This window comes from Amblyraja radiata, chromosome 18, assembly GCF_010909765.2.
Source record: "Amblyraja radiata isolate CabotCenter1 chromosome 18, sAmbRad1.1.pri, whole genome shotgun sequence".
NCBI classification, from domain to species: Eukaryota; Metazoa; Chordata; class Chondrichthyes; order Rajiformes; family Rajidae; genus Amblyraja; species Amblyraja radiata.
The window spans coordinates 48,298,622-48,326,032 of record NC_045973.1 but is presented as its reverse complement, the minus strand read 5'-3'; the positions used below and the strand labels follow the sequence as shown (position 1 = coordinate 48,326,032).

Sequence of the window (27,411 nt, the reverse complement as noted above, 5' to 3'; positions counted from 1 at the left end):
ACCATACCAGCAGTTTCACTGTGGACTTAAGTCACATTACACTCTGCATATTACACAGGCTCTTCTCTGAAAGTTAAGCAAGTCCACTCCCAGTGTGCCAGGGTGTGTTGATTTCCCAATATTAGTTGTTAGTTTAGAGATACAGCATGAAAACTCTTCAGCCCACTGAGTCTACACCAATGATCAATTAAGTGATCACAACAGTTCTACATAATCATACCTTTGTATCCACTTGTTGCAAATGAGGGGCAATTTTACAACGGCCAATTAACCTGCAAAACCGCACTTCTTTTGGATGTGGGAGTAAACTGGAGCATCCGGAGGAAACCCATGCGGTCACAGGGAGCACATGCAAACACCACACAGGCAGCACCCAAGATCAGGATCGATCTGGGGTTGAGTGCTGAGGCAATAGCCCGACCAGCGGAGCTACTCTGCCATCGTATTACAAGAGAAACAACAAAGACAGCAACTAAACATCTCAACATCGCCAGCTTTTTGAGATGAATGTATCGCATTTTGCATTTTGTTTTAACTATTTAAAACAGTTGAAAAATAAACATCAGACTTGCTTCCTTTGCTCATCCCTTCCCATTCCTCGCAGCCCCATGTACTTCAGTGAATGTGGTCCACACATCCACTAGCTCTTTACATTGTCCCTGTTCCATGTAGCAATGAGTAGACCTCAGGAGTTGATCTTGAGGCCACTTCGTTGGGCCATCAAGCTAGCCTCTTAACACTGCTATTGTAAAAGGCATTTTAACTGTTTTACATTAACTCCAACAAGCAGATGTTAAAAAATACCCCCCCCCCCAAAATTTAAACAACTAAAAGTAAAAATAAAAAGACATCCAAAATGGAAAATTAATTACATTGTTTTAGAATAAACCAAAATACATTTAGGTAGACAAAAATGCTGGAGAAACTCAGCGGGTGAAGCAGCATCTATGGAGCGAAGGAATAGGCGACGTTTCGGATCGAGACCCTTCTTCAGATCCCCGTGAGGGCGGGGGCGGAAAAAGAAAGGAAGAGGCGGAGACAGTGGGCTGAAGGATGCAATAGATGAGGTGGAGGAGGTGCAGGTGAAGGTGCGGCTGCACCTCCGCCAACCTCATCTATTGCATCCGCTGCTCTAGGTGTCAGCTGCTCTACATCGGTGAGACCAAGCGTAGGCTTGGCGATCGCTTCCCCGTGAGGGCGGGGGCGGAAAAAGAAAGGAAGAGGCGGAGACAGTGGGCTGAAGGATGCAATAGATGAGGTGGAGGAGGTGCAGGTGAAGGTGCGGCTGCACCTCCGCCAACCTCATCTATTGCATCCGCTGCTCTAGGTGTCAGCTGCTCTACATCGGTGAGACCAAGCGTAGGCTTGGCGATCGCTTCGCCCAACACCTCCGCTCAGTTCGCAATAACCATATATAACCATATAACCATATAACAATGACAGCACGGAAACAGGCCATCTCGACCCTTCTAGTCCGTGCCGAACACGTATTCTCCCCTAGTCCCATATACCTGCGCTCAGACCATAACCCTCCATTCCTTTCCCGTCCATATAACTATCCAATTTATTTTTAAATGATAAAAACGAACCTGCCTCCACCACCTTCACTGGAAGCTCATTCCACACAGCCACCACTCTCTGAGTAAAGAAGTTCCCCCTCATGTTACCCCTAAACTTCTGTCCCTTAATTCTCAAGTCATGTCCCCTTGTTTGAATCTTCCCTACTCTCAGTGGGAAAAGCTTATCCACGTCAACTCTGTCCATCCCTCTCATCATTTTAAAGACCTCTATCAAGTCCCCCCTTAACCTTCTGCGCTCCAAAGAATGAAGCCCTAACTTGTTCAACCTCTCTCTGTAACTTAGTTGCTGAAACCCAGGCAACATTCTAGTAAATCTCCTCTGTACTCTCAACCTGATCTCCCGGTGGCTCAGCACTTCAACTCCCCCTCCCATTCCGAATCCGACCTTTCTGTCCTGGGCCTTCTCCATGGCCAGAGTGAGGTCCACCGTAAATTGGAGGAGCAGCACCTCATATTTTGCTTGGGTAGTTTACACCCCAGCAGTATGAACATTGACTTCTCCAATTTCAGGTAGTCCCTGCTTTCTCCTTCTTTCCCCTCCCCTTCCCAGCTCTCCCTCAGTCCACTGTTTCCGCCTCTTCCTTTCTTCTACCATCCCCCCCACATCAGTCTGAAGAAGGGTCTCGACCCGAAACGTCGCCTATTTCCTTCGCTCCATAGATGCTGCCTCACCCGCTGAGTTTCTTCAGCATTTTTGTCCACCTTCGATTTTCCAGTATCTGCAGTTCCTTCTTAAACATTTAGCATATGTAATGTAACCCATTCAAATAGGGTTACATTACATGTACTGAACATTGTTAGCTTAATGCTGAGGTGCCAAATGTGAGGTGCATCCTGTCCCTCAGCCCAGCACAAATAACCTATTCATCTCTGGTTTTATTGCTCATCTTAATGGTGGAGCAGGAGGTCAGATCCACTGGCATCGGACCTTTAGCTTGTTCCGTCTGACCTGTGCATGCTACAATTAACTGGTAGTTCTCTAATCTGGCCCATTCTAAAAGGCAGTCGCTTCAGCTCTAAACCACTGGACTAGTTTACTCAACAACAGAACTAAACAAAGTGTATCAAATGCAATTGTCAGAATTCTACATCTTCTGGATACCTCTTTTAATGGGTGTAAAATAGATGGCTGACCACTGCAAAACATCTTCTATCTATTAAGAACAGTTACAAACTGTTTGGGATAGATCACAATGCTTGGAGAGAGAAATGCAATAAGGATCCTCCACGTTGCTTGTGGACAGAGATATAGGAGCAACATCATTAAACCAGAGGAAAAAATCCACTGCAGATGCAATAGCTGTAGGTTATGCATTTACCGGTTAAGTTGTCGTAATTTTGATGACATATTTGTTACACCTCTACTAAACATGCAGAATATCCATATCTCAAACTCACCAGTCGAAATGATCCTGAAAACCCACAATTCCCTCCAATGAAGAGAAGTAGTGATATAAAGCTTTAGGATCTGATTTTATGGAAATTCGTTCAGATCCCAAGGTCAACACAACATCCTTTTTATTGCAACGGATTTTGCCTGGTACCATTGTTAAAGGCAGCTAAAGAGAAAAGATAGGGAAACATTTGTTTGTTAAGGCTTTATTGGTTAAGATTGGAAGAAATCAGTGAACACACATGCAGAACCAAGTGCAGAAAGGAACAATGTAAAAGTATTAACTACTGGGATCGTACCAAGGTCATTCAACACAAGTGAAGAGAATAGACACATCAATGTTCCAGAATATACTAGATATAGTCTGTCCCTCAGAGTCACTTCGTACTCTTCCTCCACACCTCTATTCAACGCGTCCTGATGCGGAGGACTCATCTCATCAGCACCTTAAGGGTTCGGCAGCGAGATTGATAGTGGTACATATGTCACAGACAGGGTAGTCTGTGGCTTCACCCATGGAAATGACCCAAGAGTGGAGCTTAATTTCCTACCAAGCTTTGAGGCAGTTTAAAAAAGTATTTCAATGTCTCTGGCATTTAGAGACATTTCAAACTATTAACACTATGTAGGCCATTAAAATGAAAATCATCCCAGAATAAAAATAGTAGACTTAAACGTATCCTTAGAAATAATGAAAAACATAAAAGTCAACTAACTAGAAAAATACCAATAATCAAAGAATTCCCACTGATATGAATGGGGTCTCTGATCCTACACCTGATTGGACTTGGCATCGGACCACATTGACAATTCCCCAGAATAAATTTGGAAAATCCCAACAAGCTTTGTTGCTATTGTCCAGAGATAGAGTGTGCGACAAACACTGCGCCACGTTACTCAGTAACTCTTGGACTTAAGCAAGTTTAAGCATGTCCAGGATTTAATTTGAACAGAATAGTCACAGTGCCCTCCATAATGTTTGGGACAAAGACCCATCATTTATTTATTTGCCTCTGTACTCCACAATTTGAAATTTGTAATAGAAAGAATCACATGTGGTTAAAGTGCACATTGTCAGATTTTAAGGAAGGCCATTTTTATACACTTTGGTTTCACCATGTAGAAATTATAGCAGTGTTTATACATAGTCCCCCCATATCAGGGCACCACAATGTTTGGGACACAGCAATGTCATGTAAATGAAAGTAATTATGTTTAGTATTTTGTTGCATATCCTTTGCATGCAACGACTGCTTGAAGTCTGCGATTCATGGACATCACCAGTTGCTGGGTGTCTTCTCTGGTGATGTTCTGCCAGGCCTGTATTACAGCCATCTTTAGCTTATGCTTGTTTTGGGGGCTAGTACCCTTCAGTTTTCTCTTCAGCATATAGAAGGCATGCTCAATTGGGTTCAGATCGGGTGATTGACTTAGCCAAACTCAAGAATTGACCATTTTTTAGCTTTGAAAAACTCCTTTGTTGCTTTAGCAGGATGTTTGGGATCATTGTTTTGCTGTAGAATGAACCGCCAGCCAATGAGTTTTGAGGCAATAGTTTGAACTTGAGCTGATAGGATGCGTCTATACACTTCAGAATTCATTATGCTGCTGCCATCAGCAGTTGTATCATCAATGAAGATAAGCGAGCCAGTACCTTCAGCAGCCATATATGCCCAGGCCATAACACCCCCACCACCGTGTTTCACACATGAGGTGGTATGCTTTGGATCTTGGGCAGTTCCTTCTCTCCTCTGTATTTTGCTCTTGCCATCACTGATAAAGGTAAATTTTCATCTCATCTGTCCACAAGACCTTTTTCCAGAACTGTAGTTGCTCTTTGAAGTACTTCTTGCCAAACTGTATAGCCATCCTATTTTTGCGGCTAACTAGTGGTTTGCATCTTGCAGTGTAGCCTCCGTATTTCTGTTCATGACATCTTCTGCGGACAGTGGTCGTTTACAAATCCACACCTGACTCCTGAAGAGTGTTTCTGATCTGTCGGACAGGTGTTTGGGATTTTTCTTTATTATAGAGAGAATTCTTCTGTCATCAGCTGTGGAGGTCTTCCTTGGCCTGCCAGTCCCTTTGTGATTAGTAAGCTCACCAGTGCTCTCTTTCTTCATATTGGTGTTCCAAACAGTTGATTTTGGTAAGCTTAAGGTTTGGCTGATGTCTTGAACAGTTTTATTTTTGTTTCTCAGTCAAATAATGACTTATTTGACTTTCATGCGCACAACTTTGGTCTTCATGTTTATAAACAGCAATAACGTTTCCAAAGGTGATGGAAAGACTGGTGGAAAGACTAGGTGCTGAGAGCTCTCTTATACCTGCATTAAGGAGGCAATTAAAGACACCTGTACAACTACAAACACCTGTGAAGCCATGTGTCCCAAACATTATGGTGCCCTGAAATGGGGGGATTATGTATAAACACAGCTGTAATTTCTACATGGTGAAAACAAAATGTATAAAAATACCCTTTAATAAAATCTGACAATGTGCACTTTAAGCACATGTGATTGTTTCTATTACAAATCTCAAATTGTGGAGTAAAGAGAGAAATAACTAAATGATGGGTCTTTGGCCGAAACATTATGGAGGGCACTGTATGTGCTAAGACCATAATGGACAAAGTTTTATTTGTAAAACCAATTAATGAGTGAGGCCAAATGATGGGTCCAACCAGACGCATGGACAGATGTATGGACCCTTCTTGGTGAACCATATCTTGGGCAACACAGTGGCGCAGCTGCTGCCTCACAGCGACAGGGACCCAGGTTCGATCCTGACCTCGGTGCTGTCTGCTTGGAGTTTGCACGCTCTCCCTCTGACCACATAGGTTTCCTCCAGGTGCTCCAGCTTCCCCCTCACATCCCAAAGACATGCAAATAGTTCCCAGTGTGTTGGATAGTTGTAGTGTGCGGGGGTGATCGCTGGTCGGCACGGACTTGCTGGGCTGAAGTGGGGAGTTTGCACTTTCACCCAGTGACCATGTGGGTTTTCTCCCGCTGCTCCCCACATCCCAAAAACGTGTGGGCTTGTAGATTAATTGGCCTCTTTAAATTGCCCCGTTTGTTGGGAGTGGATGCATAAATGGGATATCGTAGAATTAGTGTGAATGGAAAATTGGTAGTCGGTGTAGACGTGGTGGGCCAAAGGGCCTGTTTCCACGCTGTATCTCTGAACTAAACTTTAGTGGATGGCATGTAGAAAACCTTTCCAAATGTTATCTCTGAGCCGCGTACCACTCAACACCATTCTGGGTGGACTCAACAACTGCTGTATTTCCTCTCCATTCAAGAAGTAAAACATCCAAGAAAGCACCACTAACATATGTATTGTTAATGAAAGCTATTGCTGTTTAATTCCGAAAAATATCATCAGGAACAAAAAAGGAATATTATTTATAGGCATACCATAAATACTCTAACTGTACACGTGCATCTATTTCCACCCTTCAAGCTCACTAATAAGCATATCATTTATACAATTTTCCCATGGAATAGACGGAAATGCAAGGGGTGACAAAGCTACAAGTTTTACTACAGTTTACTACAGTTATGCTGAAGATTTATTTTCTTGCAAAGCTCATGATGGCATATTAAGATGAATGTTTAAAACATGCATTTTAACAGTTACTTCAGTTTTCAGATGGGATTAGCATTCTATGTACATTTATACAGCTCTTTCGATGTGTGATCTCTTATGGTTATACATGTATCTCAGAAACCCTGAGTATCACTTACATGTTTCATCTGAAGATGTTGATACTGAGGATGTTGACCCGATAGGGTAACCTCTGTCGTCTTCAAAGCTCTAGATAAATCTGCGCCAAAAGTCCTAAATACAATTGCAAATTCTCTGTTTTGAGATAACAAACAATCAATCAGTTCGAAGAAAGCTGGGAGGATCCTGTGGTACTCTTTTCCATCTTCACCAGTCACAGAAAGGAGATCATTGTGGGGATCTGTCCATTCCATTTGCTGTAAGTGATCAGTGAAAATCTTCTTAAAGAGGCTACCATCAGCAGTGTCTGTGAAGTCTAGTAGCTTTCCAAATTGTGAATAATAGCTCACAGCCCCATCACATGGTGGATTCAAAGAAGGTTCAAGGCTCATCCACTCCCACTTCCCTGAAACAAGATTCACATGTTTGACAGATATCCAAATTGCTTTCTCAACAAACCTCGCCTGTAGTCGTGGGGAACTTTCATATTGAGTAAAAAAAATACCAGTATTCTTAGGGAGGGTTACAAAGCTTTAAAAAGATCTTAAACTTCTTTCTTCAATCTGTGTTTCTTTGTAAACTTACCACCAATGACCTATCCCACCCCGGTCATTCCTTTTTCTCTCTGCTCTCGTCGTTCAGAAGATATAGAAGCTTTAAAGTATGCAGCATAAGTTCGGAAACACCTTCTTTCCCTCTGTTATCAAGTTTCTGAACTGTTCTTCCATAAGCTAGGGTACAGTGTAATTCTCCTCTCCTCATTGTGGCCATTGAACTTTGTCTCTGGAAATCTTGCACTATTGTGCTGAGAACTACATTCTGCACTCTCTCTTCCCCTTTGATTTACCTGTTGTACGAGTTTGACTCGATTGTATTTATATATAGTATTATCTGATCTGATTAGATAACATGCAAAACAAAGCGTTTCACTGTACCTCGATATACGTGACAATAATAAAGTTAAAGTAACAAATAGCATTCACCAGCTGCTAATTCATCCACTCCATGTTCAGATTAGGCACTGCTTCAGAGAAAGCATAAACCTTGCAGCACAGATTCACCATAATAATCGTGAGACTGAAAGGGTCATCATGAGAAATAAAGTATAGACTTGTATGTTCTTGACTAAAGTAGAAAGATGATTGACTAAATTTAGATGTTGATGTGATTAAAGTATCTGAAAGGATCGATGGAGAGAGGTGGAGGAATTCAGAAATGAGGGACACTCATTTTAAATTAGAATTATTCCTTAAGGAGCAATGTCAAGAAACATTTATTTCCGTACAAAGAACGGACATCTGGAGCTCTTTCTTCAGAGGTTAGTTCAATTCAGAAGTTCCGTTGTGAAATTTTCAAAATAAGTTGAAAGATTGTTGGGCAAGGGTATTATAGAACACATAAAATAAATGGAATAATGATTCAGTTCAACCATAAACTAAATGAAAGGAATGATAGTCTATGGGGGATGGATGGCCTACTTCAGCTGTCTCATATTGAATCCTGGTTGTCTCTTTTTAATTATGAGAAATGCAATAAATTAATATCTGAAATGACACTTAGTCATATTTAGCAAGTAGGTAATTAGATATCACCCATTTGTGCATTCTGTTTATCTTTTAATTGCTTCACTATATTGCTGAGGCATCAAAACCAATTTATCAAGATCAGCCCCAGATACTTAAAAATTCTGCCAATTCCATTTATCTCATGGTAATTTATGTGCAACTCTAAATTATTCTGTACATTTGTTACATATTCTGTATTCAGTTAGTCCTTATCATAAAGTAACCAGCACATTTGACGTTGAATTTTCAAGCCATAATTAGAGGATTACAATGCTAATTCTTTCAACAATGAAATTAGAACATCATCCTGAACACACTTCTTTCAGGAATGCTTTTTAGGAACGTTTTTAATGTCCAGGGACACTCCCCTAGAAAGTGGCCTCACTCTGGTAATAGTGAAGGCCGGGGACAAGACAGGTTCTCATGGGAATGGGAAGGGGAGATCGAAGTAGCTTGCAACCAGCTCCAGCTGGCCTTGACAGACAGAGCACTTAAACAAATATTCAAGGGTCGCCTGGTCTTTACTTGGTCTCACCAATATGAAGATACCGAGGTAACAAGTGACTGTTGATGCTAGTATCTAGTCTCCCCTGAAAATATGGGATTATACTTCAGTCTGACATTGCATCAGTGGACCACATCTGAAGTACAATGTACAATATTGGGTTTGTTACTTAGTAAGAATGTAAACATATTGGGAATAGTTCAAAATAATTTTGCCTGGACTAATACCTCCCGTGGGCAGGTTGTCTTTTGAGTACAAGCTGGGCAGGCTAGGTTTCTATCCAGTGGAGTTTAGAAATGAGAGTTTGGACTTGATGAAGCATATTAGATGAGGGGAGCTTTGAAATGAGGAGAGGACATCTCCTCTTGTGCAAGAATCTCAAACTCAATGTCACTATTTAAAAGTAATGCTGTCTAAACAAGACAGATGATGAGATTTATTTTTGCTCTCAGAGTATCATGAACTTTGGACCTCTCATCCTCATAAGGCAGTAGGTGCAGAGTCTTTGGATATTTTTAAAGCTCGGGTGAATAGATTATTGATAAATGGATGAAAAGTTACCGTGGTTATTCAGGATTACAGTTCAGTATTGAGGTTTCAATCGTGATCAGCCCCAACTTAATATAACGGCAAATCACTCTCAAGGGATCCAGTGGCCCACTCTTGTTCCAATTTTTTTAAATTGTGGTTTATAAAAGTATGATACGTGATTGCTAAATTTTGTCATGTTCAATTTCTTTCATTGTTTTCATTTCTAAGATACGTTTTGGAATTTTCTTTTGTGATATTCTTACACTCTATTTTATGATTGGCACTTTCTCTATCATTTACAACTTTTTAAAATCCTGTTTTATCTATGTACATCCAACAACAAAGTTAATTTAACCTGCTTAAGGCGTAACAAATTTGAATAACAATAGTATTACAGAAGATATCCTGGAGTGCTTTTACAGAAATTTGTAAGAACAAAGTTATTATTATTTACAATTCTCTGGTAGACACTCCTTTGATAGCATTAAAACAAGTGTTATTTATTTTGTCTTATAACATAATTTTCTGATACTGTGGACAAATAATTCTTACCTTCCTGGTTGATCTGCCCCCAGGTAACAGTGGTTAAAAAGGAACTAAGAGCACTTCTAGGTCCTTGTCTGGTAACAGTATCAAACAACTGCAGTGTGTTATTTAAGTCAAAGTGCACAATCAGCTTTGATTGTTTGCGGTTCAATGCTGTGGGAATCTTGCTGATCCTCTGACTTGAAACAGCTTCCGCACTCTCTGTGTCTTGATCTGCAGGCAGTAATTCCATCTGTGCCTTCAGTATTAACTACTGTAGAAGTCTATTATCTTATCGTACGTGCATAATTCTGTGCGGTCATTGACAGAACAAATCTTTTTGGCCATTGAAAATGTTTTTGTCAAATTCCTAGTTTCAGCTTGGATCAAGGGCTGCATATTATGGCATGGATGTCTAAAAAAAGATGGAAGGTCATTGATTATTACCGATTTCAGTTATATAGCAAAATATTGTTAAAATGAATATAAATATGAAATGCAGCTTATAATGGCAGTGGAAAGCAAAGATGGTGGAAAGTACAAAATATTGTTCATAAAAGTAAAAATTACAAATAATGTATATAATTTGTAACTTTTCAATCTCACACCTGTCTTTTCAACTCTGGCCTTTGTTCATCCTCTCACCTGTATCAAGCTATTACCTGCCAGGCTTTGTTCCGCCCCTCTTCTCTTCGAGCTTTCTTCTTCCCCCCCCCCCCCCCCCCCCCCCCCCCCTCCATCAGCCTGAAGAAGAGTCCCAACCTCAAAGGTCATCTATCCATGCCCTCCAGATATGCTGCCTGATCTGCTGAGTTACTCCAGCACTTTGGGTCTTTTCTCTCCAGCATCTACAGTTCCTTGCAACCACGTGTAATAAACCTGGTGGGTATACATTTGATACACAAGAGTTGAAAATAATTGGAAATGGCGTTTGCTTATGATTTTCCAGAGTGAATTAGATAATTAGCATGGGATTTATTTTTTAAAACATCACGTCAAGTCAAGTCAAGTCAAGTGAGTTTATTGTCATGTGTCCCTGTATAGGACAATGAAATTCTTGCTTTGCTTAAGCACACAGAAAATAGTAGGCATTTACTACAAAACAGATAAATGTGTCCATATACCATGATATAAATATATACACACATGAATAAATAAACTGATAGTGCAAATAACAGAAAGTGGTTGGTAATAATCAGAGTTTTGTCCGAGCCAGGTTTAATAGCCTGATGGCTGAGGGGAAGTAACTATTCCTGAACCTGGTTGTTGCAGTCTTCAGGCTCCTGTACCTTCTACCTGAAGGTAGCAGGGAGATGAGTGTGTGGCCAGGATGGTGTGGGTCTTTGATGATACTGCCAGCCTTTTTGAGGCAGCGACTGCGATAAATCCCCTCGATGGAAGGAAGGTCAGAGCCGATGATGGACTGGGCAGTGTTTACTACTTTTTGTAGTCTTTTCCTTTCCAGGGCGCTCAAATTGCCGAACCAAGCCACGATGCAACCGGTCAGCATGCTCTCGACTGTGCACCTGTAGAAGTTAGAGAGAGTCTTCCTTGACAATCCGACTCTCCGTAATCTTCTCAGGAAATAGAGGCGCTGATGTGCTTTTTTGATGATTGCATTAGTGTTCTCGGACCAGGAAAGATCTTCAGAGATGTGCACGCCCAGGAATTTGAAGCTCTTGACCCTTTCAACCATCGACCCGTTGATATAAATGGGGCTGTGGGTCCCCCTCCTACTCCTTCCAAAGTCCACAATCAGTTCCTTGGTTTTGCTGGTGTTGAGGGCCAGGTTATTGCGCTGGCACCATATGGACAGTTGCTCGATCTCTCTTCTGTACTCTGACTCATCCCCATCAGTGATACGCGCCCACAATAGTGGTGTCGTCAGCGAACTTGATGATGGAGTTCGCACTGTGGTTCGCTACGCAGTCATGGGTATAGAGTGAGTACAGCAGGGGGCTGAGCACGCAGCCTTGAGGTGCTCCCGTGCTGATTGTTATTGAGGCTGACACATTTCCACCAATACGAACAGTCTGTGGACGAGGAAGTCAAGGATCCAGTTGCAGAGGGATGCGCAGAGACCCAGTTCTGCGAGTTTGGTAACCAGTTTGGAGGGGATGATTGTGTTAAATGCCGAGCTGTAATCAATGAATAACAGCCTGACATATGAGTTTTTGTTGTCCAAGTGGTCCAGTGCGGAGTGGAGGGCCAGCGAGATCGCATCCACCGTTGATCTGTTGTGGCGGTACGCGAACTGCAGTGGGTCCAGGTTTTTGTCGATGTAGGAGTTGATTTGCTCCATGATCAACCTCTCAAAGCACTTCATCACCACCGGCGTTAGTGCCACTGGTCGATAGTCATTGAGGCATGTCACCTTACTCTTCTTGGGCACCGGTATAATTGATGCCCTTTTAAAGCAGGTGGGGACCTCAGACCTCAGAAGTGAGAGGTTGAAAATGTCCGTAAAAACTCCCGCCAGTTGGTTCTGCACAGGTTTTTAGAACACGACCGGGTATACCATCAGGACCAGGTGCTTTTCGGGGGTTCACCCCTCTGAAGGATTTCCTGACATCGGCCTCTGTGACTGAGACTGAAATGCCATCGCAGCGAATGGGGGATCGGGAAGGCACATCAGTATTCTCCCTGTCAAAGCGTGCGTAAAACGCATTGAGCTCGTCAGGGAGTGATGTTACACCGGCATTCGAGCTGCCTCCTGGTTTTGCCTTGTAGGAGGTGATTGCATTCAGACCCTGCCACAGCTGCCGAACATCTGTCTCGTCCTCCAGTTTGGAGCAGAAGTCCCTTTTGGCCTTTTTGATGGCCTTACCAAGGTCGTATCTGGTCTTCATGTAGGCCACTGTATCATCGGAGGTGAATGCCCTGTGTCTGGACTTCAGGAGAGTGCGGATCTCAAAGTTCATCCAAGGTTTCTGATTGGGAAACACGCGGAAGGTTTTTGTAGGGATGCAGTCCTCCACACATTTCTTTATGAAGTCTGTAACGACTGTGGCATATTCGTTCAAGTCCGTTGCCGAGTCCTTGAACATTGCCCAGTCTACAGACTCCAAACAGTCCTGGAGTTGTTCTTCTGCCCCCCCCGACCAGCTCTAGGGACAATTAAATAGAGACCATTTAATATACTCAGTGTTAATTTACAATGCTGTACCGAGATTGACTGATATGTTTTCAAGATTATAAGGACTTCAAAGGCAGAGGATCCAAATTTCATCTATTACAAGGACAGATTTTACCACTTCAAAAATCGCACCAAATCCACTGACCCATGCAGTACTTCTAAGTTTTCATCACATGATAAATGATGCGCCCATCCAAATTTACCAGGAGATTAAATGTCTAATGGTTCCTTTCTCTAAATCATTCATGAAATGCAAATAGAACTTAAATTAAGAAACAGTGTTCAAGTTATTGGTGAATAAGTAACATTTGATAGTTGATGGTACCCGCCATCATTTTGTTAGTAATAGAGTGTATCTAACACAGTCTGGATTGAATTTGTCCTAATTTGAGGACTACATACCTGGACAATTTCCCCCAAGTCTGAATAAGACTCATGACCCAAAACATCACCTATCCATGTTCTCCAGAGATGCTGCCTGACCTCATGAATTACTCCAGTAGATTGTGTCAATTTTTCACTTTGTTGGGTTTCGTCCCACATTGGAGATACATTCAAACAGTTGCCGAATTATAGTGGGTTCAGGAACAGATTATTAACTCAATCTGTTCATTGTTATATCATTCAGGAAGAGGGTGAGATGGATTATCTGCTTATTGGCTTTGGTTTAAGATGGTTGTAATTACTACAGCCTTGTCTTTTTTTGCATTCTCCCTTTTGCGGATGAAATTGTGCTAATTGAAATTGTTCCTTCTTCTCCATTTACTGGTTTAATTGTCCACCATTATTCATGATAAACTGTAACTCTGCCTTGACATAAATAAAGGAAGTGCTGCAGCTATTCAGCGGGACAATCGGCACCTTTGTTGTAATTGTCCTGAAACATTATCTCTTGTATCTCTCTCCAAAAGCGCTACCTGTCCAGTTAATTGCAGGGGGTTCCAGAGTTACAGATGACCTGACATACAAAGATTTGGCTCTTCCAAGTTCCCCCAGACTCTGTTCTAGTGTATAGTATCCAAATCACTTTCCTTAACTGGTAACCTTGTGACACCCAAAAGGTTTTTTCCAAACTGTTGCATACAAGATGAAATAAAACAAACCCCAAACCACCTCTCAGCGCACACATTTTAAAGCGCTGATAATTTTCTCACTGATTAACAGATCTGCTCCCCACAAATCCTCCCCCCGCCCCCCTTATAACCCCCTCTCTCTCACCCCCCCTCCCTCCCTCCCATCACCACATTCAGGATGCATTTAGACAACTATTTGTCTATATTCACTTGCTGGAGGGGAAATTGGTCATTTCAACTTCCAGAAAATTCAGAAAGGGAACTGTTACTAACCCGGGGACCTCATGTGAATCAAGCCTTTTCCGTTTTGATTTTAGATTTTCAATATATCTGGCCTTTTGATTTTTAATTACCGCAGAGTTTGAATCAGAACTATTGAAGAAAAGGAACAGAATCTCAGTCTCTGGTAATCCAAAAGCCTAGTCCAAAACTGAGAGACCAGAGTTCAAACTCCATCATAGCAACTGTACGATTTAATTTCAATCACCTTATATTTAAAAAAATCAGTAACAATGATATTACACATAATTACCAGAGTTAGAAAAACCCAGCTGAAAATCTGCATCTATACTCCACCTTTTCTATGTTACTTTTACCACTAATGTGATTGTCTCTTAATGTCCTCTTAAGTGCCGTAGAAAGTCACTTGTTTCTAATGCTGGCTTAGCAAATGACATCCAGATTCCAAGAAATGAATACGTTAATAAATTGAACCACAAAATCTGTAAGAACAGCCTGGAAATCAAATAACCAGGCTTGCAATCAGAATTCTGGACCAATGATTTAGAAAAACAAGTTCAATTTCATCACATCAGCCAAGGAATTTAAATTCAAATTAAATTCAAATAAGAAACTAAATATCTGGAATAAAGAAAAAAACTAATTTTTTTTAAAAGGACAAAACTACTGTATTGTTGCAAAAATATTCTTAAACATGTTGGTACAAAATATGATTTAAGACCAAGAGACACAAGATCCTGGAATCTTGAGCATAAAAACCCCACAGAATTCTCCAATTTCAATAGCACCTTGCAACCCCACCTATTCCCACCTCCCCTTCCTAGTCCACACATTTCTATCACAATTTCCTATCACCCTGCCACTTTCCATCTCTGTATACTCATAACACCACCCACCTCCCATTTTAGTTCCCCATCTCCATTAACCCCCCCCCCCTTTTTACCAACTCCCTACCCCTTCACTCCCGCCCCTATACATTTTACTCATCCCTCCTCTTCTTTCCTTAACTCATACCCTTTAGCCTCCTGTTCCCCGTAAGCCTTTGTCACTATCCTCACCCACCTGCCAATTACCTCCTCCCTCTTCACTTGTATCCACCTATCAATTTCTAGGCTTTGCATCAACCCTACTCTCTTTTCCAGCTCATCAGTCCGAAGAAGGATCCCAACCCAAAATGTTACCTGTTCATTCCCTCCACAGGTGCCGCTGAGTTCCCCCAGCACGCTATTTTTGAGTTGAATACCTTTTTTTAAAAACAATTTCCAAAACATATCAGCTCTAAAATCCAAAATCTAAATCTCACTTCACCATAACCAGTTTTGAGTGTTAGATGATATTGTAAGATTATGATTTCATGAGAGAGTTAATAAATTTAGGACATTTTTTTTTTTAAAGGTTTAAAATTATTTAATTATTTGTTAGATTATTTCATTAAACCTCCCATCAGCCGTTAATTAACCATCACTATCGCCACCACCTCCTTAGGCTCGAGATCTAAATTCCTTCCAGAAACTTATGTGAAGCATTATTTAATAAAACGAGAAGTTGGTTAGACTGCTCTTGTTGTTCAAGACTCCAGGCAAGTTACATAAATGATAGTGAGACGGGTTTTCTCGGAGGTGGGAGTTCATTGTGGATAGACACAAGATGCTGGAGTAACTCAGCGGGACAGGCAACATCTCTGGAGAGAAGGACTGAAGAAGGGTCTCGACCCGAAACATCACCCATTCATTCCTTCTCTCCAGTGATGCTGCCCCGCCCGCTGTCACTCCGGCATTTCGTGTCTATCTTCGGTTCTGCAGTTCCTTCCTTCCTCCACAGTTCATCGTTGGGGGTGTTCATGTTGAGGAACTACGAGCCGGTGATCGATCCTGCGACCGTTTACGGTCACCCTGAGTTCCTCCACACAGACCACGACGTGAAACTGACGGCGAAAACAGTAATATTTAACAATGACAACACACCCGCACCAACATACCCGTGGTTAAAGCGCCGTGTCCCCGACACCACCAATACCCTTCATCCCATTCACCGCCGCCGACCGGCCGGCGTCCCGCGGAACTGTGGGATACTGGAAGACCAGCTGGGCCGACTGAGCTCACAATCTCAGTCTGGGTTTAGTCACGAGTGTTTTACTGTCACATATCCCAGATAGAACAATGAAATTCTTACTTGCAGCAGCACAACATAATATGCAAACATAGTACAATTGAAACAATATAATAAACGAAAGAGAGAAAAAAGTTCAGTGTGTATATACACATTCTCACAAATACATATGATCTATCAATGTACCTGTCCTACCCATGTAACTGTTTCTTAAACGTTGGGATAGTCCCAACCTCATATACCTCCTCTATATATATATATATATTGGGATATATATATACACACATACGTACACACACAAAAAACCCAATAATAGTGCAATAATAATAATAGTCTAAGTAGTTCAGTTTATTTAAGATTGTAGTGTTTAATAGTCGAATGGCTGTAGGGAAGAACCTGTTCCTGAACCTGAGACCTACTTCAAAGAAGTGGTCCATGGATTATTCTTTTTTTTTAAACCACATATGTTTCAATTAGTTTAAATACACACATAACTCTATTCTATTATAAACCTTTTTGTATCTAAATATTGGCCTTGCAGCATTATGGAATATCCTGACGTTGTTGAGATTATATTAACAAAATAAATACATATCTTTACATATATATCTCTTCTTTAAATCATGTTTCTTAAACATTTCTCTAAGCTGTATTGTATTATTTTGCTGAAACATTGGCTTATAGTTGTATAATGAATTTTCAATGGGTCATTTTCTGCATCATCAAACTCAAAAGTGTTTTTTTACTATTTAAGAACATGGAATGCATTGTGAGAAGAATAGACCGTGTAGATGCACATCGTCTCTTGCCCAGAGTAGGTGAATCGAGGACAAGAGGACATGGGTTTAAGGTGAAGGGAAAAGATTTAATAGGAATTTGAAGGGTAACTTTTTACAAAGGGTGGTGGGTGTATGGAACAAGCTGCCAGAGGAGGTAGTTGAGGCTGGGACTATCCCAATGTTTAAGAAATAATTAGACAGGTACATGGATAGGACAGGTTTGGAAGGATATGGACCAAATGCACACAGGTGGGACGAGTGTAGCTGGTACATATGGCCAATGTGGGCAAGGTGGGCTGAAGGGCCTATTTAAACATTGTATCACTATGACTAAGTTTGTATTTTACATATTTTGTTCAAGTGCAGCCATTAAAATCAGACTTGCATCATAGGCTCAAAAGTTAGGATCACATTTAAAATAACACATATGCTAACAAACCAGAGCCTGCATCGATGACAAAGGAAATGTGGAGCCCACAATGTTCTATTGTTGGTAGACACAAAATGCTGGAGTAACTCAGTGGGGCAGGCAGCATCTCTGGAGAGAAGGAATTGGTGACGTTTCAGTTAGAGACCCCTCTTCAGACAGTTGGCTGGGGAAATGGTGATAACGAAGAGATACAAATAGTGAAACTAGCAAGACTAGGGTGGGGGAGGGATGGTAGTCTTACCCCCACCCACTCTGACTTCACAATTCATACCTCTACCCTTATCTCACTTTTTAACATCATCTCTGGCCTTTGTTCCAACCATCTGCCATTCAACCCTCCCCACCCATATCCACCCATCAGTTTGTGCCCGGGGTGGAAGATTGCAACCTTCACGTGGTCCCCCCTGTTTCGACAAATGCAATCAACTCGACGTGCACACACAGAAGATCAAATAAAACAAGTTGTCCTTCAACTTTAGGCTGTGCACGCCACACGAAAGAAGAAGATGTTTGTGTAAAGAGCCTGTCCTACTCGGCAATTTTCTCGGCGACTGCTGGCATCATTGACTGACGTATCAGGTCACCGAAAAAGTTGCAGCATGACGCGGCATGATGACGTATTGACGCGCAATGTCTCCTCAAATGTCGCAACATTTTTTTTGTGGCCGCTGGATTTTGAAATATTCAAATTCTTTCGGCAACCCTGATACGTCAGTCAATGACGCCGGCAGTCGACAAAAAAAAACGCCAAGTGGGACAGGTCCTTAAAGCAACTGCCTGACTTTGTCTGCCTCTCCTGTCTGCGAACTTTCTCTCGCCCCACCCCACCCTCATCAGTCTGAAGAAGAGTCCCGATCAGTAATACTCCCTAACCCGCTGAGTTACTCCAGCACTTTGTGTGTGTTTTTTTTGTAAACCAGCATCCGCAGTTACCTAGTGGTGGGAAGTCTAGTCTGTGTGATACATGAACAAATGAACCATTCTACATTTCCTTGATCATCCATCATCTGCTTTATTCTGTCGTTTTCAGACCTCCATCTCCGGAAGGAAGGGTCTCGACCTGAAACGTCACCTATCCCTTTACTCCAGAGATGTTGTCTGAACCGCTGAGGAGTTACTCCAGCATTTTATGTCTATTTTCGGTATAAATCAACATCTGCAGTTCTTTCCCACACAATCTATTTCGGTCTTGAGCAGAGCTTTTCCCAAACCCGAGCTGCGTTGTTACATTTCACGCTATATATTTATTTGTAGAGCAGCCTGAGGTCGTGACCAGCTCCACCGGTGGCGTTAGCCCCCAGTCGTGGATCTTCCTGGTGCCAAAGGTCATAGAGCGCTTCTATGATATTTTCTCGTATCTTTGCTGGTGCTCCCAAGCCGGCCGGTGACGCGGTCAGAGTGCGCCCGCCCGCCCGCGCTCCATGACCTTTGCCCCGCCCGCCTGCCTGTCTGTCTGTCTCTCTGTCTGTCTGTCTGCGGGGCAGGGTCTGGCGCCGGGTGATGACGCGCAGGCGCCGGCACCGGGCAGCAAAGATCGACATCTGTCATCCGTCCGCCATCACCAGGCCCCACAACTAAAGATCCTATAGCGGAGCTCTATGATCTTTGCCCACAACTAGCGGCCGCCAACACAGTCAGCAGCTTTTTCAATCGCGAATAACATTCAAATCCCTCCTCTTCCTTTCTCCACCACCTTGCTTGAACCACGTGGCGACTCTGCTCGCTTTCCCGCCCGTAGATCAACGTCTTCCAGTTCAGAATGGATGCCCCGAGTCTCGCTGCAAAGGATAAGTATTTACAGAGTTTGGGGAGCAAAGTATGTGCCCGACAGAACCAGGAGCCGCGTAAACAGAAGTTCGGTAAGAATGCGTTTGCAGGTTTACAAATAGCAAATGCTGGAAGTTAAAACAAGCTCAGGGCAAGTGTTTTTCCCCCAAAAAGGTAGCCTAGGCTGAACTAATATCATTATTTTTGTTCTTGCTGTTACAATATTGATGTGACCCAACTTTTAGACATGTCCTATCTGTCAAGGGAGATTTGAGTTTGAAACACTGCAGAATGGAAACCCAATGTACTTCAGAAAGAAAGGAAGTGATGATTAAATGTGGACAGTACACGTTGGGAAAATGGAACTCAATAGTGTCATGTAAATGCTGAATTTGTAGGACGTGAAGGTTAATTTGGGTTTTAAAGAAAAGGAATTGGGTCGGCTAAAGGGAAAATAATTTGCAAGTTTGGAGAAGTAGCTTGATAATATAACTTAATATATGTGCCCATAAGGAATCAATGTGGGAACAAGGGGCTGAATGTCAAAAGGACTCAAACATAGAAAATAGGTGCAGGAGGAGGCCATTCGGCCCTTCGAGCCAGCACCGCCATTCATTGTGATCATGGCTGATTGTCCCCTATCAATAACCCGTGCCTGCCTTCTCCCCATATCCCTCGACTCCACTAGCCCCTAGATCTCTCTCTAAGTCTCTCTTAAATACATCCAGTGACTTGGCCTCCACGGCAGGGAATGCTGGAGTACTCGGAGTATCTCAAGAAAATGGATAGATGATGTTTTGGGACCTATCTTCAGACTAAGTGTAATCTTCCTGTATTGTAACATTTTTGTGAAACTATTTTAGGTGGACTAGATCAGTGTTTCTTAAACTGGAGAATGGTTCACCCAAGGGTAAATGAAATTATTTTGGGGTGAATTAAACTAGAGGGGTGAATGAAGGGTGAATTACTTAATTTATTCAGATATTTATATATTTTCTATAATTAAAGAAGGCATTGCCATTAAAGTGGTTAGTAAGCTGTTAGTACACTGCCATTGGTTTTAATGGCAGTGTAGCTGGAAATTTGTTATGTTTTTTCTCTCTCCCTGTGGTTTTCTAATTTCAAAGTAGCAGGATATTTCCCAAATTTACTGTAATATAACCTTTTAGGGAAGACCATGGTTTTTTGAGCTAGTTTTCCAAGAATAAAACTGCAGTAATCAGAGCCCGAAAGGGTAGGATGGGGCTGAAGCCCAGTGTTTAGACGTTGGAATTTTTTTTTATCATTCTAATCGAATGATTTTCCAACTCTAATCGAATGATTTAAAACTTTTTTTCACTCCATAGTTTACTTTAGATTTTTAGATGTTCAAAGAGTTGAATAAAATAAACATAAGAAATGAGTTAATTTATGTTTTTTGCTCATGTGACTAAATAAATTACATATAAAATTATACAATTTAGGGGTAGGTGAACAGAGGGATCTGGGAATAACTGTGCACAGTTCCATGAAAGTGGAATCTCATGTAGATAGGGTGGTAAAGAAAGCTTTTGGTGTGCTGGCCTTTATAAATCAGAGCATTGAGTATAGAAGTTGGGATGTAATGTTAAAATTGTACAAGGCATTGGTGAGGCCAATTCTGGAGTATGGTGTACAATTTTGGTCGCCTAATTATAGGAAGGATGTCAACAAAATAGAGAGAGTACAGAGGAGATTTACTAGAATGTTGCCTGGGTTTCAGCAACTAAGTTACAGAGAAAGGTTGAACAAGTTAGGGCTTTATTCTTTGGAGCGCAGAAGGTTAAGGGGGGACTTGATAGAGGTTTTTAAAATGATGAGAGGGATAGACAGAGTTGACGTGGAAAAGCTTTTCCCACTGAGAGTAGGGAAGATTCAAACAAGGGGACATGACTTGAGAATTAAGGGACTGAAGTTTAGGGGTAACATGAGGGGGAACTTCTTTACTCAGAGAGTGGTAGCTGTGTGGAATGAGCTTCCAGTGAAGGTGGTGGAGGCAGGTTCGTTTTTATCATTTAAAAATAAATTGGATAGTTATATGGATGGGAAAGGAATGGAGGGTTATGGTCTGAGCGCAGGTATATGGGACTAGGGGAGATTATGTGTTCGGCACGGACTAGAGGGGTCGAGATGGCCTGTTTCCGTGCTGTAATTGTTATATGGTTATATGGAGCGCCATTGAGTATGGCAGCCTCGCCTGCAGCTGTTCGTCCTTTCATCTTTTTTTATTTTTAGTCTATTAAAAAGTTTTGTTTTGGAGGTCTTATAGTCTTTTTATGTGTGGGGGGGGAAGGGGAAAACGTTTTTCTCAGTCACTACCTGGCCGGGGATGCGTCTTTCCTCCGAGCCGCATCTTCGCCCCCTCCTCGCGGCCTACCATCTGGATTGGCGCGGCCTTTTCTGCGCAGCACTGAAGTACCACCGCGGAGCGGGCGATGCCTTACTGGGGTCGCCGTGTGGAGCTCTGGAGTGCTGTGACAGCCGACTTTAACACTGTGGAGCTGTGGTCTGCGGAGCTTCCAGCCGCGGGCGGCGCTGACTTTAACATCGTGACGTCTTGGGATTCTTTTGCCGAGGGCCGTCAGTGTTGAATCTCCGCTCAGCTCGGCCTTTAGACTGGTCTCCGGTAAGAAGTGGCCGATTCGGAAACTCCAAGCCGCTGAGAATATTCTTCCATTCCGACGTCGGAGTTTCGATCATCGGGCTTCCGTATCGGCGACTGCGGAGGGCTCGAGGTCCCAACCACGGGTGAACAAAGAGGAAGATGACATAACTTTATTGCCTTCCCTCACAGTGGGAAACGCTGATTCTGTTGTGTGGGGATGTTCGTGTTAAATTCTATCATGTGTTGTGTTCTTTTATTTTTATGGCTGTATGGCAACTCAAATCTCACTGTACCAATTGGTGCACGTGACAATAAATGTAAACTTAAACTTACACGAGGGAGAATAAGACAAAAATTACCCAAAAAAAAACATAAGAAAATTTAGTCGAAGGTGAATTAAATTTTGTGATAAAGTCTCAAGGGTGAATGACACTGAAATAGTTTAAGAAGCACTGGACTAGATAAAGGTCAGGATGTAATGTCCAGATGATGTTAATTACTAAATGCTGATGAAGCATGAGCCGTGTTTCATTTGTGTTTGTATTTTTTCAGTTTTCAAAAGAGAAGGATCTGCAAACACAACGCAAACCAAAAAGAAGAAAAAGGAGAGAAAAAAGCAGCCTTCTAAGGAGATAAAAGTCTTTCCGGCGGTAAAAAGGGATCAACCTAAAACTGTTGAAGGCGAAACAAAACAGAACAAAAACCACCAAAGTCCCAGAGGTATGAGAAAATTTACAATGATAATATTTGCTATTCATCCCATAGATAATTTGCCTTTTTTTAACTAAATGCTCTTTGTATGCATCCTCTTGTTCCTGTACATGCTTTGTAATTGTACTGCATAGATTAATCATAAGGTCCTGTAAAAGTTATTTGAAGCTATTGTTTTGTTTAATGCTCCTCTATGGGCATGGCTAAGGATGAAAATACAATAACCAATTATAAATTGTAACTTCTGATATGCTTTATTTTAGTCAGCAGAGTGGACACAAATTCTTTTTCAACAGTAAATCTTCTGCGGCAGCGATTGCATGAAAAAATTCAAGAAAGCCAGGGGCAGGTATGATATTTAAAAATGCCTTAAATTTTACTGGGGTTGAATCCTTAGAGGTGCATTTAAAAAAATAACTTGGGGAATATTTTGGCAACCCCAGTTAAACCACGACTTGGATTACAAAAATGCAACTTTGGATAAGATGTGGAAAAATGAAAAAAAAAAAGTGCATATGCTGGAAAATTTAAATTAAAAAAACAGGAAATGCTAGAAACACTTGGCAGCTCATTGGCATCTGTGGAAAGAAACTGTCAACATTTCAGGTCTGAGATCTTGCCAGAAAGAGGGAAACAAATGACGGACAAGATGGTTGAGGGATTTGTAGAACAAAGAGAATAACTTATAAGGTGAGACCAAATGAGTTGATATAACTGTTAAGATCAGTTTATGCTCATAGCAAAGCTATGTGACATGTCCAGTAGGCTAGACTATACCAAAGGAATAACTGGGCTAAAATAATGCAAGGCAGAGATGGCTAATTCTGATACAGAAATAAAAAGTGAGAGTTGGAGAATTCAATAATTAATCCGGAAGCCAATAGATGTGGTGCTGTTACTCACACTTGAATTGAATGGTTTAGGTAGACAAGCTGTAGTGGTGTGGTAATGAAAGTGGCGAAATCCCAAAACGCAGGATCACTCCTATGGAATGATTACAGTACGTCATTCCCATCATGCCCTTTCCATTCCTATACTGACCTTTCTGTCCCATCTCCATTGTCTACAAGTAACAACAAATTCCCACTTCCCAACCCTCTTTCTTACCCCCTCCAACTCTGCCGCTGTGCCCCACCCAAACGTTTGCCAATTTCTGACCCTCCTCCTACTTGCAATTCTTCCCCCAGTTTCACAATTTGCAGCTCTTCAATCCTTTTGTTTCACACCTTGTTTTTCATATCTGGCCTTTGTCCAACCATCTGCCTCTCAAACTCACCATCACCTGTAACTATTCCATGCCCAGCTTTGTCCTTTCGCTTCTCTCTTCCAGCTTCCTCCAATCAGTCTGAAGAAGGAATCTGACCCAAAATGCCACCTATCCATGTTCTCCAGAGATGCTTCCTGACCCGCTGATTTACTTAATCACTTTCTGTTTTTCCTTTTGTAAACCAACATCTGCAGTTCCTTGTTTCTACATCACCCCATCTGCATTTGAATTTTCCAGTGTGGAATTAGCTGCGTTGTGAACGTAAAATTCAGTGCACTAGATTGGGAGAAGTGTAAGTGAATCGCTGCTTGACATGGACGGATTTATTGTGTCCCTGGATGGCAGGAAGTGAAGAGGTGAAAGGGTCAGTTGTTGTGTCTCTTGCGATTGCATGGGAAAGTGCCATTTAATGCCTCGTCACGAGTGGGAGACAGAAGAGCGAGGAGGAGTTATGAAGTGAATAATTTCTTCAAAATGACAAAAGGGAGTTGGGTGTTTAGTGCTGGAATCATGATGCAGCTGGCAAAAATTCAGTCGGGTGAATCATTGAATGTGGAAGCTAGTGAGGTGGAAGATAGGTCCCTGCTCAAATAAGAAGCTGCTAGAATGAATTAGCAGTGAAGGGATTGAAAGTACTAATTTTGTCGCTGATTACTCTGAGGAATTTTAAGTGTTGTGTCACATGAGTGGCTTACAACTAATCATTACTCAAGTGTTTCCAATGATTGCATTTTCCCTACCTTTATGTTTCGTGCAATTTTTTTCCAGGGCAACCAAAACGGCTTGTTGCCTGAAGAGCGAGAGAGGAAACGTCTGCGCAGAAAGCAGGAGAAGGAAAGGAAGAAACGAAAACGGAAGGAATGGCGAATGAAGAAGCAGGAGGAGAGCACTGTTCAGGAGAGCGAAGCAGTTACAACTCAAGAAGAAGAGAAAAAAGACAAATTGGAGCAAGTGGAAACTCAAATACTCTTCAACAAAGTGAATGTGACAGCCGAGGCAATTATAGACAAGAAACTAAAGAAGAAAGAGAAACGGAAAAGCATTAAAGGTGGCATTACACCTTTGACTGGCAGAAACTACAAACAACTTTTGTCTAGGCTGGAAGCCCATAAGAATAAGATTGAAGAATTAAAAAGCAAGGATGAAAATAAAGCAATGGAAGTAGAAGCAAAAATGAAGTGGACCAATGTTCTGTACAAAGCAGAAGGTCTGAAAATTAAGGATAACGAGGAACTGTTAAAGGCTTCTTTAAAAAGAAAGGAGAAAATGAAGTCCCAGCGGCAAAAGCGTTGGGAGAAACGAACAGAGCATGTCGTCGAGAAGATGCAGCATCGGCAAGAAAAGAGGAAAACAAATTTAAAGAAAAAGAAAGATGCTGCAATAGAGCGAAGGAAAAACAAGGCAAGAAAGAAGGGACGTATACTTCCTGAAGATTTGAAGAAAGCAAATCTTTGAATGTAATAAATGAATTTTAATGTGCCCAGACACACAGGCAGTGCAGTATGCTACTACCACCGTGTTTCAAATTTAGTATAAAACCTCGACGAATTGCAAACGGTGTAATGTTTACACTAGCGACTTTCTTTAACAATTTCACTTTATGAAAGGCAGGACTCAATGCTGCTTGATCATTTCTGAACACCTGTTTTTATTGACTTCAAAAAGTTCTAACGCCATTGGTTCATTCAGTCACTTTGGATCCTGCCCTGTTAAATGTCGTATCAATGCCTGCTATTGAAGTTCATGCATAAGCCACAATCGCACTCCAATAATAAGAGACGATATTTTATGGGGTGAGCAGAACAATTGAAAACTAACATCTTACTGCCATGGTTGAGGCTAATCCTGCCTTTAATTCCAACCCCTCCCCCCCCCCGATTTATTCATTGAGTAAATATACTGATTCTTGCTCACTGTGACAGACTCGGTTGATAAATTATAATTGTTTGCCAGAAGTGAATACTAAGTCGATACATTGAAGATTTGCTGATTTTAAATGTGTTTTGTATCTTGCCTAAAAGCTAAATAAATTTTCTAATGCTGTTTATAATTTATGGGTATTTTTACTGGGCAGTTTCTAATTCAGCAGGTCATTGCGCTATTCAGGTGCCATAAGAGGTTTGAAATGTTCACGTTTTTTTGTTTAGAAGTTGGATTCTTTTGGAGAACTCATTACTTCTGAGATTATTCTCCATTTGCTCCCAAAACCAGATACTTTACAAACCTTCCTGTGTGCTCTAACATCAAGTTAAGGTAGGAGGAAAGGAACAGACTATGTTTCAGGTCGAGACCTTCTTCGGACCGAGTATCGGCACCTTTTCATACCTCTAGTTTCCCTCTCCCCTGATTCTCAGTCTAAAGAAGGGTCTCAACCTGAGACTTCACACATTCTTTCTCTCCAGAGATGCCGCCTGACCCACTGAGTTACTCCAGCAATTTGTATCCATGGTGTAAACCAGCATCTGCAATTCCTTCCTACACATCTAAATCCAGCCAATTATGTTAACTTGTTGTTGGATGGTGTCATTGATAGAAAGACTACACTTGTTGAGCAGCAAAGCCTGGGTGGATGCAATAAAGCCACATGTGAAATATTCATCCCCTAAAGATGATCCTGTTTTTGACATCTTGGCCTCTCTTTGGTTTCTTACTTGCAGTTGCTTTACTTTTATGCGATTTACAACACTAAAGTGGGCATTATATACTATGTTTATCTTTAGCTCATAAGCTTCTGTATCCAAATGTCATGAAAAATGATAAAACAGCAGTTCAACATTTTGACTTCAAGAGTTCAGTGAAATGGCAAATGCTAATCAGTACCTTATTTCCCGGCAATGAAGACGCTATTTTTTACCCTAAAATAAGGCCCGAAAATTTATCTGCGTCTTGGCTATCCCTCAGTACAGCGGCTGTAAAAGGACAGCACCACTGGGAGGGAGGAAGAGTTCCTTCCACAGCGTGTGGGGTGTCTGGCCCAGGTCAGCACGGTTGGGCCGCTCGAGGTAAAGTTACGGGGAGGGCAGGAGCGTTGAGAAGGAGGGGGTCAGAGATCATGCCAGCAACTCACTCAGTAGCTCGGGTGGCTGCGAGTGGCCGCCGGAACTGGACAGCCGAACTGCAGCTAGACCCGGGGCTCTCAGGCGACCTGGGAACTGCAGCTAGTGCCGGGGCTCGCAGGCGACCTGGACGCTACAGCCAGTCCCGGGGCAGGTGACTTGGGAACTGCAGTCACTCCCGGGGACGCAAGGGATCTGGGAACTGCAGAAAACGAATTGAAAAACATGTGAAAACTATATTAAAAGTGTGCATTATTACTCATTTAGATTATATTAATATGTATTATTACTAATTTATTTAATATGTATTATTACCTCCATTTATTAATTATGGCGATAGATGTGGCCCGCCATCCGCTCACAAACATGGGTCCTGGCCCCTATGCAAAAAAGGT

General features: G+C 41.9%; 2 protein-coding genes across 2 annotated transcripts in view; one reads left to right on the top strand and one right to left on the bottom strand.

Moving 5' to 3' along the window:
- Positions 1 to 16,353, bottom strand: part of LOC116983514 — a 39,017-nt gene extending 22,664 nt beyond the window's left edge. Inside the window, exons 1-4 of the mRNA XM_033037325.1 lie at positions 16,253 to 16,353; positions 9,853 to 10,240; positions 6,720 to 7,105; positions 2,979 to 3,139 (exon numbers count right to left, since the gene is read on the bottom strand). Of these exons, the coding sequence (XP_032893216.1) occupies positions 2,979 to 3,139; positions 6,720 to 7,105; positions 9,853 to 10,078 (773 nt within the window). The 5' untranslated portion in view covers positions 10,079 to 10,240; positions 16,253 to 16,353. The remainder of the gene's footprint in view (positions 1 to 2,978; positions 3,140 to 6,719; positions 7,106 to 9,852; positions 10,241 to 16,252) is intronic.
- Positions 16,354 to 19,033: 2,680 nt separating this feature from the next.
- On the top strand, positions 19,034 to 26,010 carry surf6 (surfeit 6). The gene is made up of 4 exons (XM_033037324.1): positions 19,034 to 19,451; positions 22,535 to 22,702; positions 22,957 to 23,042; positions 24,729 to 26,010. Exons 1-4 carry the CDS (start codon positions 19,352 to 19,354, stop codon positions 25,413 to 25,415), a joined length of 1,041 nt encoding a protein of 346 aa, XP_032893215.1. The 5' UTR covers positions 19,034 to 19,351; the 3' UTR covers positions 25,416 to 26,010.
- The last annotated feature ends 1,401 nt before the right edge of the window (positions 26,011 to 27,411 follow it).